Raw genomic sequence first — 18,358 nt, 5'->3', positions numbered from 1 at the left:
GCTACCACACACACTTACAAAATATGTGTCACATTTTCAATGTTGTGAAAAATAAATATCTGAAAATATGGATCGGAATGCAATCATTCTGGAAATTCGAATTTCATTTTTTTTTTTTTTCGGTGTTATTGTTTGAATGACATTCGAAACCATATAAATGTGAAATATAGGCGAATATATACGGTCAATTGAAATGAAAAATGATACCATTCATGCGGTTAGCATTTGTTCGAAATATTTCCAAAAAAGAATTTATGTCATTGAATGTGTAATAGGTGCTCTCGCACCTGTTTATATACGCGTGATGTGAAGCCTCCTACTCATGCCCACCAATACGAAATTGTTGACAATCGAACATATATTCGTATACATTACGCTTGCGACGCAGATGACAGACACGAAAGTCGATAAAGGAATGCAATTTATTAACATAAACACTGTTCTTTAATAGGGATGACACCATCGATTAAACGCTGATCAATTTCAGATTTTAAATTGGAAATGAAAGGGAAAAATTGAAAAAAAAAAAACAACAACAACTAGAATAAAAAAAGAAGAAGAAGAAATACAGAACGGAAACAGTAATGTGTGATGTGCATCAGGTCTTGTATGTGTACATCGAAAAGGTGACGATGTCTTGGGCATTCATTCACAACCATTTAAACATGAAATAACAATACAAATAGTTACCAAGCAATGACAGTTTTCAACAATAATAAAAAAGAAGATATAAAAGGGAATAAAATGTGACAAGTTTCATGTAAGCTTATGCGAAAGGAAAACTTTATTTATGACACCGTCTGTCTATTTCATTTCATATCTGAGTAGATTTCAATCGAATGAGAAAAGAAAAACGACGACAGAGATCTACAACCTGCCATGCATCCACTTGGAATTTGACATAAATTTGTTTTTTTTTTTCAGCTTGTATTTATTTTTCATTTCAATCTATTGTTTTTAGCATATTCACACTACGATGGGCGGCATATACATATCATTGGATGCATTCTTTTGATGTGATAAGAAGCGAAAAACTCATAAATCAGAAAAATGCCGGCGCTACGAAAGCCTAAAAGTGCTGAAAAACGAAACCCATTCGTTTGTTCACTCGGTTTTTTTATTGCTTTATGGTACGTGCGTTATTTTTTTTCTTCTTCATATTCAATTTAAAATAGCATTAGGAATGGTAAGAACGAGGTAGAAAGGTATGTAAAGAAGTAAACTGTTGAATGGAAAGTCTCATATGTTTGTAATGGTGCACAGTTTCGGAATTAAAGGATCGCATGGTATCTGCTTGCTTTTTTCCGCGTTTTCTATTTTTTGCTAATTATAAATGTTCTCATGTCGTTTAAGACGCTTTAACTTTATCGAAATCCCATGAAATCGGATTAGCTGACATTCGACGTCACATTTATGTTAAATCTAAAATCTCTGATAAGATGAAATGGTATACTTACTTCCGGTTTCCGATGTTTCTGTCTGGATTGTGTTGTTGGTTTCGGCTAAGACCAATGCATTTCTAACACTGAACACCATGAATGTGATACATATTAAGAGCACGTGTGAAAAATTCATTGTAGACGATATTGCAAACGGCCATTGATGACTGACATGTTGTCTTCTTCGATGATTATTCAAATAATTACCACTAGGTTTTCTAATACTACAACTCGAATCAGACGAATCAATTTCATTCGCATTGACGCATCCACGTAAATTACTACAATTGGTAGCTGAACGATAAACATTTTCACTAAAACTAGATGGATTTTTTTCATTATGCACGTTTAAACTAAAACTATTCGGTCGGCCCAATGGTTTCGATGGTTGTGTTGAGCTTTCTGTACTGTCACTATCATCAATACAGCAACCGCACTGGCTGCACCGCAATGTTGACAATGGCATGCATGCCGAAGGCTTTGTTGTCGGATCATCTAACCATGAGTTTGGCTGCATTTCCTCGCTTAGCCCATGTCGATGAACATCAAAAGCACCATTTGATAATGATCTATTCACATCATTATTTATACCGTTCATTTTACTAGATTCCGCTATTAACATTGAAGCACCGTTTCGAATCGACAACTCAGCAATGTGGCTTGACTGCGTTTTGGTCATTGCATTTGTATTGCGTTGCAAAAGTTGATCGTTGTTGTGGTTGTTGCTATCATAGGCCATACGATTTATTAAATGCATTGCATCATTCTCACCGCAATGTTCATATTCGTTTTGTAGCAAATCGCGAATTTTGTTCAGTTTTTTACGTGCACTTGTGAATAGCGGCCAATTGGATTTCTGGATATTTATCGTGTCAATGTTTTTCCCATTTCCTTCTGGCTCTTGCCGTTTTTCTTGTCTATTCAAATGGTGTTTCGCACAATGTGTGCATAAGTTTGGAAGCATTTCGATTGTAAATATTTGCATCGCATTAAAATATCAGTCTGATTTATCTAATGAACGTCGCTAACATGATGTGAAGCGTTTCATTTTTTTAAAAATAGATAATGAACCTGCAAAAGAAAAAAAATGTTCAATTAATAAATTGTGTGATTTCGACTTGTTTTTATATCTATTTTGGATATTTCCATAAAAAAACAAAAACAGTTTCCAATGTGAGGTTTGAATCCAACGCAGTTTCTTAAAAATATCTCTTCGCCTTAAAATACTTGTTTTTAATTTGGAAATAGATTTCTGATAAACTAAGGACATGGCACAGTGTATCCCCCCTTAAATCGTTCGAGGTTATTCCTCCTACCCTGCAATCGAGTATTTCCTTGAACTATTAATTCGATTCGTGGGCGAGGTGGGTAGAGATCTTTGGATTTGCTATTTGGATTATTTTCACAGCCAACACAAAATCTATTCTAGCGTCTGCAAATAATAATCTTGTTTACCATTTCGAAAGAAATTGATTGATAGTAGGTAGTATTTTTCGATTATTATAAGAAAAACAATTTGCTAATTGAATATTTCATGTACTTGTTGAATTTGTCGCCTAAAATGTTGCAGCATTATGAATGAATGAACTTATTTGTGAATAGAAAATTCTTCAAATTCCATTTGGAAACCACTAAATAGTGTTTGTGTTTGTTAGCAAAATATGGTCCAAAAGATAAAATATAAAAAAACAAACGAATAAGAAAGAATTTTTCTTCATTCCATTAGATTTGAAATTGGACCATGTGTACATTTGGAATTCAATACGACAAGCTCATTGTACCGTACGGCATTCACGTGCACGATAAAAATCGGATTTAAATAGTTTTGTGTACGCAGCAGAAAATTGGGTGGTCTGTTCTCGATACCACTGGCCACTTGACTCTCACATTTTAAATTCTATTCTATTCGAAATTTATTTCGACACAAAAATATTGCTGCTTTGCTATTGCGCTGTCCGAGCATTGTTTATGCATTGCTTTATTTCGAAATACAAACTTGTGTAAGTGTGTGTGTGGCATGGAATAGTTTCTTTAATTAAAGCGACAAGTGAATAAAAAAAAACCGTGTTAAAACATCGTTTCCATGGAAAATAGATAGGAAAAATTGATGATGAATTCAGAAGAATTTCAGAAAAAAAAAATTATCTTCTGCATTTTTCCGTGGCTAGTTATTTGTTTACTTGAATTAAACTCAATTTTATTTTTCAAAAGAAGAATAACGAGCGCACGCCCAAAAGCAATGAGATTGTTTGCATTCTTATGCTGTATCTTTATGGAAAATAAAATACCAATGATATTCAAATAAATAAGCGTGTAACTTGTTTTCATTTCTATAGCTTCCTCTACTTCTTATTCTTATTATTGGCGTTGTCATTCAACTGAGTTGTTGGGTTTTGTTCTCACTTTTCTCTCTTCCCATTTTTTTATTTCCTCATATTTACTCGTTTAATTAATATCTCGCACTGATGTTTACACATTACACTTGGCATTACGACAATGCATACCAAAATGGAAAATTCTTGAATATTGTCAAAGTGTAAGATGTACACGTGTTTATGTCATTGGTCCACATAAAGTGGATGTTATCTCGAAATAAAGTGTATATAAACACGCACCATTAAAACGGAATATTATACATTTTAAAAGTTTTGTTAAGTGAAGAAAACGGACAAACTACGCAATTATTGGTACTTTGGGAGTGCAGTGAAATGGTATGTTTTAATGTCGATTTCCTTGAATAAGTGATTCAAAATAACATAAATATACGACAACTGGCATTGCATATATGCATTGACATGTCGAATAAAAATCCATCGCAATAAATATTGTCTATTAAATGTAGACGAAAATAATGCTGTCTGCTTCTTAAACGACTTCCAAGAAATTTAACAGAGAATATATTTTCTAGAATGGCATTTTACGGGATTATCTTAATGCGTTTTGGATGAAATACGCAAAAAAATAAACACATAATGAGTCAATTCACTGCGTCAAAATCGAAACGTTTATCTCATTTGATTGGATTTAATACGCGATAAAAAAAAATATTACACAAACAACAATTCGGATTGCGAACCGAAATACCTCTATTAGCACGCAACATTGTTGCTCAATTAAATGGTTTTTCGTGTGGTCATAATTAGTGAGTGCATTATACATTCCAATATATTAACGTGCAACTTAAAAATAAAGCTTGATAAATGACAAACATGATAAAAATGTTTACCAACTAAATAAAATAAAAGTTGGGAGAAAAGTTCACATGGAAAAAAGAATCTCTTTTAACGAATGGCGCTTCAGATTATTTATAAATGTAACGTGCCGGCAATGATTGTAAGTGGGCTAGATGATCAGTGTCTAGCATTGCGACACGTATATTTCATACTATGCAGCGTGTACTCAAACTTTGGACACTCGTACTCATACGTTCATTCTCACACTCTCAGGATTGCAAAATGAATTCGAGTGTTAAGCTGACACAACACACTGTCTGATAACACATTTCCTTTCATAAATCACCACAATTCATGAAAAAAACTGTGTGTGAGCGAGATTTTTTTTTTTTGGTTATGAATTTTTCATTGCGCGTTTTTCAGCTTATCACTTATGTCGGAACTACGTAGTAAATGACAGAAAAATATACTGTCTTGAAAGTGCAATGTTCGTACACACTCACTGTGTAAAATCCACAAATAATTGATTCATCCATTCGGATAAACGGTACTCGACATTCGTTACACACACAGACACACAAGACTCAAGTCAAATTCATTCATAAAAATAAAATCAATGTGATTGCTGTTTTGTTGCCGTTGTTTGGCGCATTTTTTCCCGTTCTTTATCTAGTTTCAACTAGATCATCGTCGTTACGTTATTTTAGCATTCGTTAAATGAACTCATTGAATTTTGCATGCATGATGATTCGCAATAAGTGTATGGTAGCACTGAATAAATGACAAAAAACAAACCTACGAGTAATTATAGACGCTCTTGTATTTGAGCTAAGAGAGAGCGAGAGAGGGAATGAGAGAAGGAACCCGAAGATTGAAAATTAAAGTTCTAGAGGAAACCAGAAAGGCGGAACGATGCATCGAACGTTGTTTGCGCTTTGATGGGCAGTTTGAAAATACATGAAGAGCAAAAAAAAAATATCATCAAGAAAGAAACGTAGACGACGACGAAATCAAGATTCAAAAATAACAGAAGCAACCGCATCGATAAACCCAAAAATATCACACGCGCTCACAAGCCGCCAAAACAAAATAAAAAAATAAAATAAAGAAATACGAACAAAAGCCGAAACAGACAAATAAAGTGAAGACGACGAGAAAAAAAAAAGTATATGGAAGTAAAATATATGTATAATGACAACGAACGATATGCATTTGTTAGCAAGGCATACTTTGAAATTTTTCGTACTAATCGCCCTTCGACTATACAAAACTAAAAATGAATTGTTTTTCGATGAAGGATCGAGTGAACGAACTAGCGAGCGAGTGAACGATACGAATGTAAAGACGGCTCACTTTTCGAATCGTGTCCCTTGACTTGAATGAAAAACCCAAGAATTTGCTGCGTATGCGTCTTCAACTCGCGAAATTCAATTGAATCAATTTCAACGAAAATAAAGCGACAGAAAGCAATAACAACGCAAAAACATAAACAAAACATGAAATAAACACGACGGTAAAAGAGACGACTGCGAAACAAGAAAGAATACACAACAACAATAACAACAACAACAAAACGGTGAAAACAAACATACCAGACTCTAGACATTCGCCGGTGTGTGCCTTAGATTGCAAAAAAACACACATACACACACAAACCAGAGCTATTTGTACAAGCTGAGGTTCACCGAATGAATATTTCGCTAAAAAAAAAAAAAAATCTTTGGTCTGAAATTGAACTGAAGGCAAATTCAATTGTCGTTTTGATTTGGCTCAAAATTTTCATTTGAAATGAATCGTTATTGTTTTGTTCTCACAATGGCATCACTAATCACGATTCGATTTGCATTATGAAAACCATGGGACGATTTGTCATCGCATTACACATTTATAATAATAGCAATAGTGTTGAGAATGCGGGCAAAAGAAAAAGAAATTTATCCGGAAATAGAGTGAGACTATAAGTCAGAGTTTTCACTCACATTTCGGATGAATGCAATCAACCTTATAGAAAATGGCAATAAAACCGAAGACGAACCGAAAGAGGAACGAATAGCGGCTTTTGTTGAGAGAGTGTTACGTTATAAATGCAAAGAAGGTATATACAAGCACATATATTGTGAAATATCCAATCACAAACGGTTGCAACATTCCAATTCTATCGGCATCGTTTCGTATCGATTGGATTCTGTGAGAAGAAAATGGCAAATATGGTGGAAAAAACGTGATGAAATTAAAAAGTTATAAAAAAACATAGCTCAAAACAACACGGTATAATTAAATGCGACCGGAATGTTTGGAATGTTTTACAAATACAAAAACATCTAAATACATTGGGCGACAGACGGCATGAAACGCGTGCAAAACAACCAGACTGAAGAATGAGCAAACCAAACGAACAAATAAATAACAATAACACAGAGAATGGCAAAATCGTTTCGTGTATGCACACAGACAGCGAGAAATGAATATATATATGTGTGTGTATTTGCAAAGCCCGCATTGTTGGTCACGAAACACGACGTGTGTTGGTCTTGCATTTTGTGAATTTGTGCAAGCGCGCAACCCAGAACGAATTGACGATGAACCAAATGAAGCACTATCTCTCTATATTCAGGCGACATTCATGGCTTTTGATGTATTTGTTGTGTGAGTGATTCTTCATTGTTTTTTCTCTCGCTTCATTCGAAATATCAAGCCAAATATAACGAAAAGTATGTTATTTTTTCGGTAAAATTATTCTGATTCTTCGGTTTTCTTATTTATTCTCGATTTTTCTTCTCTTAAGCATCGCAAAACATCAAAACAACGCGCATCCAATGCGAATCATTGCCTGAACAAAAAAAATCGAATCTTTCTCGCGATCGAAGTAAACTGAACAAGTCGATAATCACATAAAATGTTCATAATATACTACCACTTCGATCAATAATAACGACAAACAGAGAAGAAAAATCAATGACCTAAGCAGGTTTTGCCGTTTACTTGTAGATTGTGACTGTGTATTGCGTTGACCCATGTGTGTCTGTGTGTTTCTCTATCAAGAGAGAGAGAGAGAGAGAGAGAGAGAGAGTATGTGTGTGAATTTAGTGTTGAACATACACAGCCAATTCAAATTGTTATGCGCGTAATTTTTTTAAAGCATTTTGTATATGTTTTGAAGGCATTCTAAGACTTTTGAAATACGACAAAATGAAGCGCCTATGAAATGTGTTATGTGTGTCGTCTTATTCTATAAGTTCTCGGTTCCATTTTCTTCTCACTTCTTTGATCCCCTATTTCTCTATATAACGCGCTCCTTCTCTCTCTCTTTCTCTCCCTGTCTCTGTTTCTGTCCCGCGTACACAACAAATAAATATTCGAACCCGATGTGCAGTGTTAAAAGAAAAATGCATGATCGATGCCATTTTAAATGCCATGTTTTCTTAAACATTCCAATGCTTATTCTTATGCATATATACACATGCAGAAAGTGTTTGCAACGTTCATTTTCTCTTTGTATCTGTCGACTTTTCTAAATTATTCTAATTTTCTCATATTTTAAATTGTTTATTATATGTTATCGATTGTTTTTATCACTTAATCATGAGCAAATATGTTGTTGTGTACGTGCCAACGGAATGAGATGTACAATTTGATTGAAAATATGACATTTTAATGGTATGAACACCGTTTACGTTCACTGACCCATGCCTTTTCCTTCTATGTCCATTCTACTCTCTAAGCAGACCTCTTTTTTGGCGGTGTATTTCTATTAATTAATAATTTTCTCGTCTTTACACGAGCCATTATTTATGAATTCTTTCACTGTTGCACATTTTTGCTGGCAATTCATTGAATAAAAACGTTCGAATCGAGTGCATGTTGAATCACAAAACTGGAATTGATATATAACTGCCAATTAATGACACACGAACATGGTCTTTTTTTCTCTCTCTCGAAATATTCACAGGAAATACACAGCAAACGAAAATATATTGTAAAACAGGACGCATATTGTCTACGTAATTTTTTGTTGCTTCTTTCTCTTTGTGATAATGATATCGCAACAGTGGATGATTACAGTGATGATTGTGTGAAGGCCATTGCAAAAACGAGTATGTAAAGTTTAAAGCAGCGCAACTCTCAAAATATCATAGGGATTCAATAAAATGTAAAGAAGAAAAAAAAAACAACACAAAACAGCAATGGCAACATCAACATCAACGACAACAACGACAACAACAGCAGCAAAGATTCATTCATTCATTCACAAAAATTGATTAAATAGGTTTGTCTATATGTGTGTATTGCGCCAACCAGATTCAACGTGCGCAATGTATAATAACAATCGTGAATGTACTGTGTGTCTCTTTCCGTTCTTTTTCGTTTTGTCGACATTTTTTGCTTGTTTTTTTTTTGTATTTATTATTATTATTCTCTGTGTGTTTTACTCATGTGGTGCGAATGTCGACGAGATATATGTATAATAAAATATAGTTTTTACTCATCGTATTCGGTAACAGCAGCGCCTTATTGCTCATATTTTATTCACTAATTTTCGTAGCACAACACCATATTCACATGCACAATACGCTACACCACACCATTGAAAATCTTCCATAAAATTCTGATCAATCGACATATCATACCATGGTCATCTTTCGCACATACACACATATATTCGTAAATAAAAACATTGAGAACACTCACATCGTGCTATACACATCGCAATATTACTAGTTTGGACTATATTTTGGGTTTCGATCATTTATCGTTATTCTATTCGTCCCGTTTTCTTGTTTGCCTTCCCGTCATTTTTTTATACACACATACATTACTTCAAAATGGTTGAGCTGATTAAAGTGAAGATGCTGTTTTGTCTGCATTGGCGTTTTTTTCTCTTTTTTCGGTTTTATTTAACTTTTTTTTCTCTTTTCCTGTTGGTCAAAAACCGTGAGAAAGCCATGGAAATGACATGAAACTAAAAATATTCATTGATATATTAGAGGCCTTGATGTCTGAATACACAAAAAAGTCTATGGCGAATTATTATTTTTTCAGTTTTCATTTCGTATGTTTGATGTTTCATATTTTAAAAATATACGATGCGATAAATTCAGGTTTCAAGCTGTGATGCAAATCATAATAATCCGTTAATAAAGATTTTATTTTATGTTTGTCGATGAACATATAGATATTTTGCTATTTTTATCGTCGACGCTTCGGCTAGCTTAAAAATTTGCCGCTGTCATTTTTTTTTATTCGACCGAAGAAGTAACGTAGACAAACACATTCCGTTTATATACAATGTCTATAGATTTTTTTTTGTTTTGAATTCGTTTCAATTAACATTTTAATCCGATATTCATTTCGATTTGATTCTCATGTATGAATGAATTTAACACCAATACTGAAAAATCAATAAACGATGGAAAATAGGCCGATTGGGAAGTTTGCATGCTAGAAATTCCAAATTAAAATGGCAAAACTGGTTTTTTCAAGTGACTTTGTCATTTAAAAAAGAAATCACATTTCTCGAATATTTATTTTAAAATCGAGAAACGGTATACGATCGTATCAAAGAAAAATACACCGGTAAAATGAAATTTGCCATGGATATTTAAACATAGAACAATATACATCAACGGCATGTACGATATTAAATGTGTGTGGATGTGTACAAAAAAAAAACGCGTCTTCAATCAGTCTTCGACAGCCAATGAACTACATATATTATATAGACTATAATATATAGTAGCCCTTCCAATACCATTCAATTCCTCGAGTAATGAACGTAATGAACGCAAACCACCCCACATATATGAAACGTTCCTTAGTGTTGTTTTCCTTCTACTGCTTCTTCTTCTTCATTTGTGTGTTTGCGCTTGGTGCACGTATGTGGCAATATGGTGTTGATGCATTCATCTACTCTCTCTCCACGTGTACTGCACCATATACACACCTTTTCAAAAATGAATCGACGTAAAACGTGGAAACTTGCTGTTACGTCCACGTTTACGTTTATAGTAAAGTCATCGTAAAAAAGCACATAAAAAGAGTAACGATTTTATCCATCAAGATGATTGCATCGAAAACAACCGAATGCGACGAAGACGATGGCAACGACGCTTATACAAACGTAACAACGTAAGGATTGTAGAAATAGTAAACATACATACACATGCACACATATCGTGTGCGCATCGAATTTCGACTTTTTGCACACAAACAAACGTATTTATATATATATTAATACTATGTTGTGTAAAATGTAAAATGCTTTTCGTGAAGAATGTGCATTTATGTCGTGGTAACATTTATTACAACTTCTCTTTAAGTCGTTTCTATGAAACATTCAATGAAAGAATGAACGAAAAAGAAAAGTGCTATAGTTGATCCTTTTCGTATGCGTGCATGTGTGTATTTCGCCTCCCATGGTCAATGAAACGATGTTTGATTCGAATGTGTAATTTATTGGGTGAATAATTTAAATTTGAAAGAGACGAGATACGAAAAAAAATGTGTATGAATGACAGACACGTGGCTTGAGGGTTCAGTGGCATTTGGTTGGTAGGCATTTTTAGTGTGAATATCAATGTATGCATGCCTGATGCCACACTAATACAATACTAATTAATAGAATAGCATGGCGAATTTTTATTATATCTCATTTTCGAAAAGAACAATGATTTGCTCGTTTGTTTTTTTGCTCGCTGTGTTTTTAATGCTGACCAGGCTACCTGCGCTTTAATTTTACAACGCATTTTGACATGCAGAGCATATCCTACGGGGATCGTTTGGTTTGATGCGCACAGCGCGCACTTACATATAGAGACAGACCGCATACCAATGTGTCGCTGATAAAATGATTGGCAATAAAATTGAAAAGGTAAACATGGCATCTTCCGAGAAAACAGAAAACAACAAAACCATTTTATAGACCAACAACTATTCATTATGAGCACATTTTACGACCGGACAACGGTTATAATTTTTATTACATTTTCGTTTCGTTGATCGTAAAAAATAAACTTTCTTGAGAATAATGAAAAGACAAAAGACGACAAACACTCACTCGAAAAAGAATAAAATTTAACACACTGCCGACAACTTTATTTGAAAATTTCTTTCTGTCTCTGTCTGTCACGCGCGTTGTCTTAAATTGGATGCCATTGAAAATACAACTACATGTGACATGGTAATCTGTTGCTATAAATGTGTTGCCTTCTGCACAAGAGATAACCACTTCTTTTATTTGGCTATCACACAATGGTTGTTCATGACATAAAATAATTAAGCTTCCACAGAGCATAGCAGGAGTCATGCCGAGTTGAAATTGGTTATTAGACATGTAATATGTCGTAATATTTTGTTCGATCTATGAACTGTGTACATAATAAAAGAAAAGTGACGACGAGAGAAGAAGAGAAGAAAAAACATGAAACGAAAGAGTGGCAGACGAGTGAGAGTGCAAAAGAGAGTGAGTGTAAGTGCGGTATCCATGGTGTCATCTTTAAGTGCATTCTATAAACTAATAAAATAGCTGCGCACAATAAAATAAATTGTTCAAAGTTGAAGAAAAGAGGAAAAAACGGAACAAATGTCAGGGCGCAAGCACGCTGCGAGTGTTCTGCATGTTATTTCTAATTGTCATCTAAATGGATAGGATTGCAGGTATAACATTTTATGTGCTTTTTACGACTTTGTTGTTTTTTATTTAAATATTTCAGCAAAGTATCGGTTTTTTTCTTCGTTGTATTAAGTAAAGCTGATAAATTTCAAATTTTACTATTTGACATTTTACAGCATTAGTCAACAATTTTGTAATAAACTTAAAACATTGTCACAACAAATGCTGCGCGTAATGTAAATAAGTTAACCATGTATTTGGTTTGCCTTTTTCCGCCTCAAAAAACCTCTTTACTCCTCATGCTCAGTTTCTTCGCTCAATACGTAATTTCGAGTATTATAATTTCATTTTTTTTTGTTCTTCTTCTTCTTCTTCTCTTATTTTATGCGTAATTATGTTACTTCCTGTGTTCATGTACATTGCTGGACACGCACAAAATCGGAAAAACGTTAAACCAAACAACGGCTACGCATTAAATTATATGTTTTCTGAATGATTATTATGATTAAAAATGCGTTTTTGCTGACTTTGACGGTGTGTTCAATAAATGAATGTTCCACTGACTGTTCTGTCTCTTTCTGTTCTATCTGCATGCGGTTAGCACTCGCTCTTTGCCATCGATTTGGTGCCGCCTGTGCTTGTGAAGTTAAAGTACGACTAATAGTGCTCTGCATCCATATGAGCGTGAAATTTGCTGCAGAACGATCAAATATGCAATATTCCATTAGCCATTTATTGAGGCTGTGATGCATAAATTAAATTTTGTGTGTGTGTGTTTTTTTTTTGCTTTCACATATTCAAGTTGAGCCCATTTTCCAACAGCTACTTTTAGGATTGTTCAGTTGTTTGACCTGAAATGACGACGATGATGCCGCACATTTTGAGCACATAGATAAATAGTGTTCACGACTGAATTCTCACGTAAATGAACTCAAAACCGTTTCTAAATTGATTTTAATTTGCGGCTGCTCGCTCGCATTTCCCATTGCACTTTTTTCGTCTCTTTTCCATTTCCCCTTTCTATCTATCTCTTTTTTGTTCAATTTGTCTCTATTCTATTTGCTCAATTCATGCCGTTCATTCGAATATCAGAAAATGTTTGTAGTACAGAGAGAAAAAAATAGAAAAAGGGAGTGAAAATGAAAAGTCCGTATATTTTCTTCGTGCTGTTGACTTTCATCCGGCTAGAAGTCTTAATATTACTAGTCGAAGAAAATGTGGATGTGCGGTTGTTGTTGTATGTGAATTTGTGAATGAATTACCCATTTCTACGGTCATTTGATTTGTTGGCATCTGCGACTGTCACGGAAAATGGGAAAAGTGATAAAATACTGCATCTTAAGCTCAGCCAAATCGCGTAATGCCATAAAAGCGTATGTCTCCAAGAATCGAAGCGTGAGCAAAGAGCGTGAGTGCAACGGAATGAAGGTAGAAAGAGACAGAGACAAATAGATATAGGGAAGGATACAAGGCATGAAATGTATCGCGTACATTTTATTGACTATTCGCTCATTCACTCTGACTCTGGATTATTTTCGCTCGTAATTTAGTGCTGTCTAGAGTGTCGCTGCATCAAAAATAGATTACATTTCGATGAGCATTCTCGAAATCAAAAACCCGAACAAAACCAAAACAACAGCGAACCAACGACGGCAGCGGCGGCAAAAAATAAAGAGATAGAAAAAACGTACGTACGTTTTACAGGAATTAAATGTTCCGGTTGATGGTACAACGAATCGTGCTCATAAGAATCGCATGGCAAGCTCAAGATTTTTCCGAGATACATATGCATTTAGTGATGTATATATGGAGAGATAGAGAGATAGAGAGTTGGTCTGACTTTGATAGATGAACAGATAAGTTAAATCGCAGTTTCACCTGTACGACACGCAATGCAGACAAAGTTTAAATGAAGAATGAAAACAGTCAAATTAAGTATATTTAAGATTTTCTTTGTTTATCGCCGCTTCATTAAATCATTTCTCTTTTTTTTTGCAGTCGTGATCTCTTGGTGATGGTAAACATCTTGCAGAAAATGTAAAACACATCAATTTATCACAATTGTAGATATGTTGAAACGTAACTCAACAGCATAAAATATATGAACGCATTAATTAATATTAAGATTATAATTAAATATTAATCATACACACATCAAAAATTATATCATTAGAAAAGAATGCAACATTGTGTGATGTGCTTGTGCACATATTGCAACATTGTAAAGCGAAAATGAAATTGGTTGATGCGTGCATGACCGCCTTAATTTAAAGCCGCATCGTAAATTTGTATGTGCTTTGCTAATGTTTACTATGTATAAAATTATTTCGTTCGCCAATTTTTTTTCTGTTTTGTTCATTGTTGTTATTATTGTAATGCAATATTATTGTTATTATTATTCAACTCTTGGATAGTTCTTACGAGTGCTGTTATAATTTTGTATAAATTTTCTTCCACAATTCATTAAAATAAATTTCAGTAAAATAATGAGCGAAATGAACATGAGAATAGCAATGAAATAAATAACAAAAATAAAATGAACGAGCGGATCTTTGATACATATTTGTCCGTAATGGATACATAGCTAAATTCAATTCCGTTGTTTTCTTTTTGTCGTACACATGCACACAAGAGAGACAGATATCTACAACTATTGATATATCAATAAGAAAATAGCACCTATTGTAGAATAGATCGGGTATTTGTGTTGGTGTCTCATTGCTGCGTTATTGATGTATCAATATCTGTAGATATCTTTCTGTATGCCGTACATTTTGGATCAATTCCACGCTATGCACTTTAAATCACATTATCTTATTCTCTCCAGCAGACATAACCAGCCTATAATCTGTATTGAGCGAGGCAGGCACAACAATCGCCACAATGAATGCAATAAAAAAAAACAACTCAACGGCAGTAGCAACAACAAATAGAAAAAAGACATAAAAAGAGTATGCAGACGGCGGCGCCACATTTAAACTCACTATCGTATTGAATACAAGCAAAACTTACATATATTTTCGTATATAATATGTTTTATAGTAGAGTTATTCCGTTTTTAATAATCACTGAGAGCATTGGCAAGGCGAAAAGAGCGAGCGCAGCCACGAGAATGTGAATAAAAACGCGTCGAGAATGTCAATGCGATGTGTATGTATGTGTGTGTGTGTAAATGTGTGTATGTATGCATGTTATTGCGTTGTGTCCGTTGTCTGTTTATTGCGAATTTGTGTTGTGCCCGTCGTGGTGTGCACATGTGGATATTGTTTTGTGAATTGAATGGGTCCAACTTTGTGTATGATGGATAGAGAGGCGACGATACAGGGAGGAAATGCGCATGGCTGCTAAAGAAACAACCATACCATACGATGTATAACGATGAATCGCACGCACATATACAATTCGATTCATTTTTGCACTACATAAAGCGGCAAACAGCAGACAGTAAGCTAAGCAAAGCACATGAACGATACAAATGAAATGTTGTGGGGCGAAAAGAAGAAGCACTCGACCAAGATCAAAATACGCAGTATAGTATTTTTGTTTTGCGTAACACGCGGACTGCAATTGGATATGTGTATGTGAGTGTGTCAATGCCCAATAAATGAATGTTGATTTTGTGTGCGCGCGTATTTTCTTCTTCCGCTTTTTCATTTGTTTTTAGTGTATTACCGTCTGTTGTTGTTGTTATTATTATTTATTCGGTTTCTTTATCATATCAATTTTCACTGTATTGGATTTTAACTAATGCTTGCTGCCACCGCGATGTATTTGTGTTTGTGATGGGGTGTGCATTTGTTGTAGTTCATTGGTAAATGATTGTTGTACCAATATTAAGCCAAAGAGGATCGGATACGGTACATTTGTTTGCTTGCATGCATGTCAAATAGAAAATAAGGTTGTAAGTCGGGAACAAAATGAGTTTTCAATGCAAGAATAACTACAACTGCTTGAATGTTTATTACACACTTATATAGGCAAGACACTTTATAGTGGCGCTTGTGCGCCATCAAAACCAATTTCAACCAAATAGATCTGATGAGACTATGACACGCTGCAATCGTGTGATATTTTCTATCGCATTGGCGCTGTTTATTTTCATATATTACTTTATTTTTGACGTATTTTCATTTTTAATTCCAACCAACGCAAATAAGCTGCGCTCAACAGCAGCTAAGCAATTACGAATGAGAGGCAGAGAATGATTGAGAGAGGAAAGCGAACGAGATGCATCAATAAAAATGCACATGCACATTACCGAAACACCCTCATCATAAAAATGTAACGAACAAACAAAATAAACAAATAAAACCGTGCACTAGTTATATTCACATTTGACATTTCGGCGTTTTGGCTTTCATCTCTTCATCTCGTTCTCGTGTGAGCTGGAAAATGCTCATTTGTGCTCAATTAGTATGTAGTAATAATCATCAAATGTAATAAACTAGAAAGCAAATGTACTAATAAATTTATGAATGGCCACACAAATACGAACTCTATCGAACAATTACGCTGCGGTGTACATCGTGTTCATTTTCTGCGGGTGCTGACACTACGTTTTATATTATAATTTTATTGATTTACACAAATGTAATGTGTCATTTTCAAATGGTGAGTTGGGTCAGAATTTTACACCAATGAAAAAAAAAAAATATTTTCTCATACAATACATCTTTGGTTTGCTGCGTGAAAAGGAATCGTATTCCAAATATTCACGTCCCTGATTTAATAAATTTGATAGCATGTAACTAGGTTTGTTTTTCCTTTTTGCGCTCATTTGAACGTGTGTGGATTTCAACTGCTTTCGCAACTTTTAACTTTGTCGAATCATCATCATGCATTTTTATCTGCGCAATTCACAATGCCATTCGCATACTCTCTTTCCCTCTCTCTCGCTGTTTGTCTTCTATGGCATAAGCGAGACAGCAGCAGTGAAAATCGTAATAATGACGACGGCGACAACAGCGAAAACAACAACAGCACCATCAGACTACGAATGTTTACTTGGTGCTGCGAAACTTCCGAACCCAAAAAAAACAACAACACTCACTCTAGTTGAATAATCAAAATTGATGTACTACGTAATATAACAACGAAGACGACCATAATGGCAATAACAACGTGAACAAAAAAGAACAACTAAAAAGGCACGAAGAGTAGAGAAAAAAAAAAGAAATAAAATTGAAAAACTTAAACTGAAATGCAATCGTCTATTTATAAAAGATACACATATAGATGGCACGAATGCAACGCGTGTTTTGCGCGCATTTAATATATGTGTACAGCCATACAGTACATTGCAATGAATGTGCTATTGTTCTTGTTGTGTTTTGTTATTTTTCGTGCTTTTTTTTCTCTATATATTATTATTTTCTTGTTTTCAAACTGCATTCTTTACGACTTTGTTTTGATCGTTTGTTCTTGTCCCTGTCCCAAGTAGCAAACCACTTAGAATTTATGTGAAACATGTGTAAGTGTGTATGACTTTGTTTGCAAGTAGAAAACAAGCCATCGTTTTAAATCAATCACAATGTTGTGAATTGCATTCATTCACTCGTCCGTACAACCGAAGTGTTAATCAATATTGGATTTTTATACGCACGGGAAATTGATTATCTGGTCATAAAATGCGAAAAGTACACACTCAAATAGACACACATGCCAAAATGTACAAGAAGAAAATGATGAAAAGAAAATGGCAAAGTGTGTGATCAAACAGATAGTAAAGGGAAACCATTCAAAGAGGGCTAATTTGCATCTTTCTTCCTGCCAACGATTTAATCTAATTTCAATACTTGTTTCTTATTCGGCTTTCTTCTGTGAGTTGTTTCTCATTATGATGTTTTGTTGTTGAGCTCAAGGATTATGTTCGCATATTTCACAAAGAGTGATGCGTTCATATTCTTAGACAGAGGGGGTTCTGTTAGAACAACGGACATTTCTTACAGCTAATTTATTCATAATTTTTGTTGTTGTTGTTTTCGGCAATTGTGCTGCCGTGATTTCAAGGTGCGTTTTGGCATGAAGTAGCAAATGAAATAAAATGACCGGAAAGACTGTTTATAATCTCTCTTGCTCTAGCTATTCTGTTCAATTGTAAGCGCATTAATATTCGATCGGTCTTGCCCGTTGGCATT

At 34.5% G+C, this 18,358-nt stretch overlaps 1 protein-coding gene across 5 annotated transcripts in view; it reads right to left on the bottom strand.

Moving 5' to 3' along the window:
- The window catches only part of LOC116348943 (insulin-like receptor), a 41,770-nt gene that overhangs the window by 17,441 nt on the left and 5,971 nt on the right, over positions 1-18,358 (bottom strand). For all 5 annotated transcript variants that reach the window (XM_031780175.1, XM_031780174.1, XM_031780176.1 and 2 more), the window contains one exon: positions 1,458-2,510. In XM_031780175.1, the coding sequence (XP_031636035.1) occupies positions 1,458-2,424 (967 nt within the window). In that variant the 5' untranslated portion in view covers positions 2,425-2,510. The remainder of the gene's footprint in view (positions 1-1,457; positions 2,511-18,358) is intronic.

This window comes from Contarinia nasturtii, unplaced genomic scaffold (genome assembly GCF_009176525.2).
Source record: "Contarinia nasturtii isolate CC-2019 unplaced genomic scaffold, AAFC_CNas_1.1 Cnas_scaffold_2678, whole genome shotgun sequence".
NCBI classification, from domain to species: domain Eukaryota; kingdom Metazoa; phylum Arthropoda; class Insecta; order Diptera; family Cecidomyiidae; genus Contarinia; species Contarinia nasturtii.
Note: the sequence above shows the minus strand (reverse complement) of the source record. Positions and strands in the feature narration are given on the sequence as shown.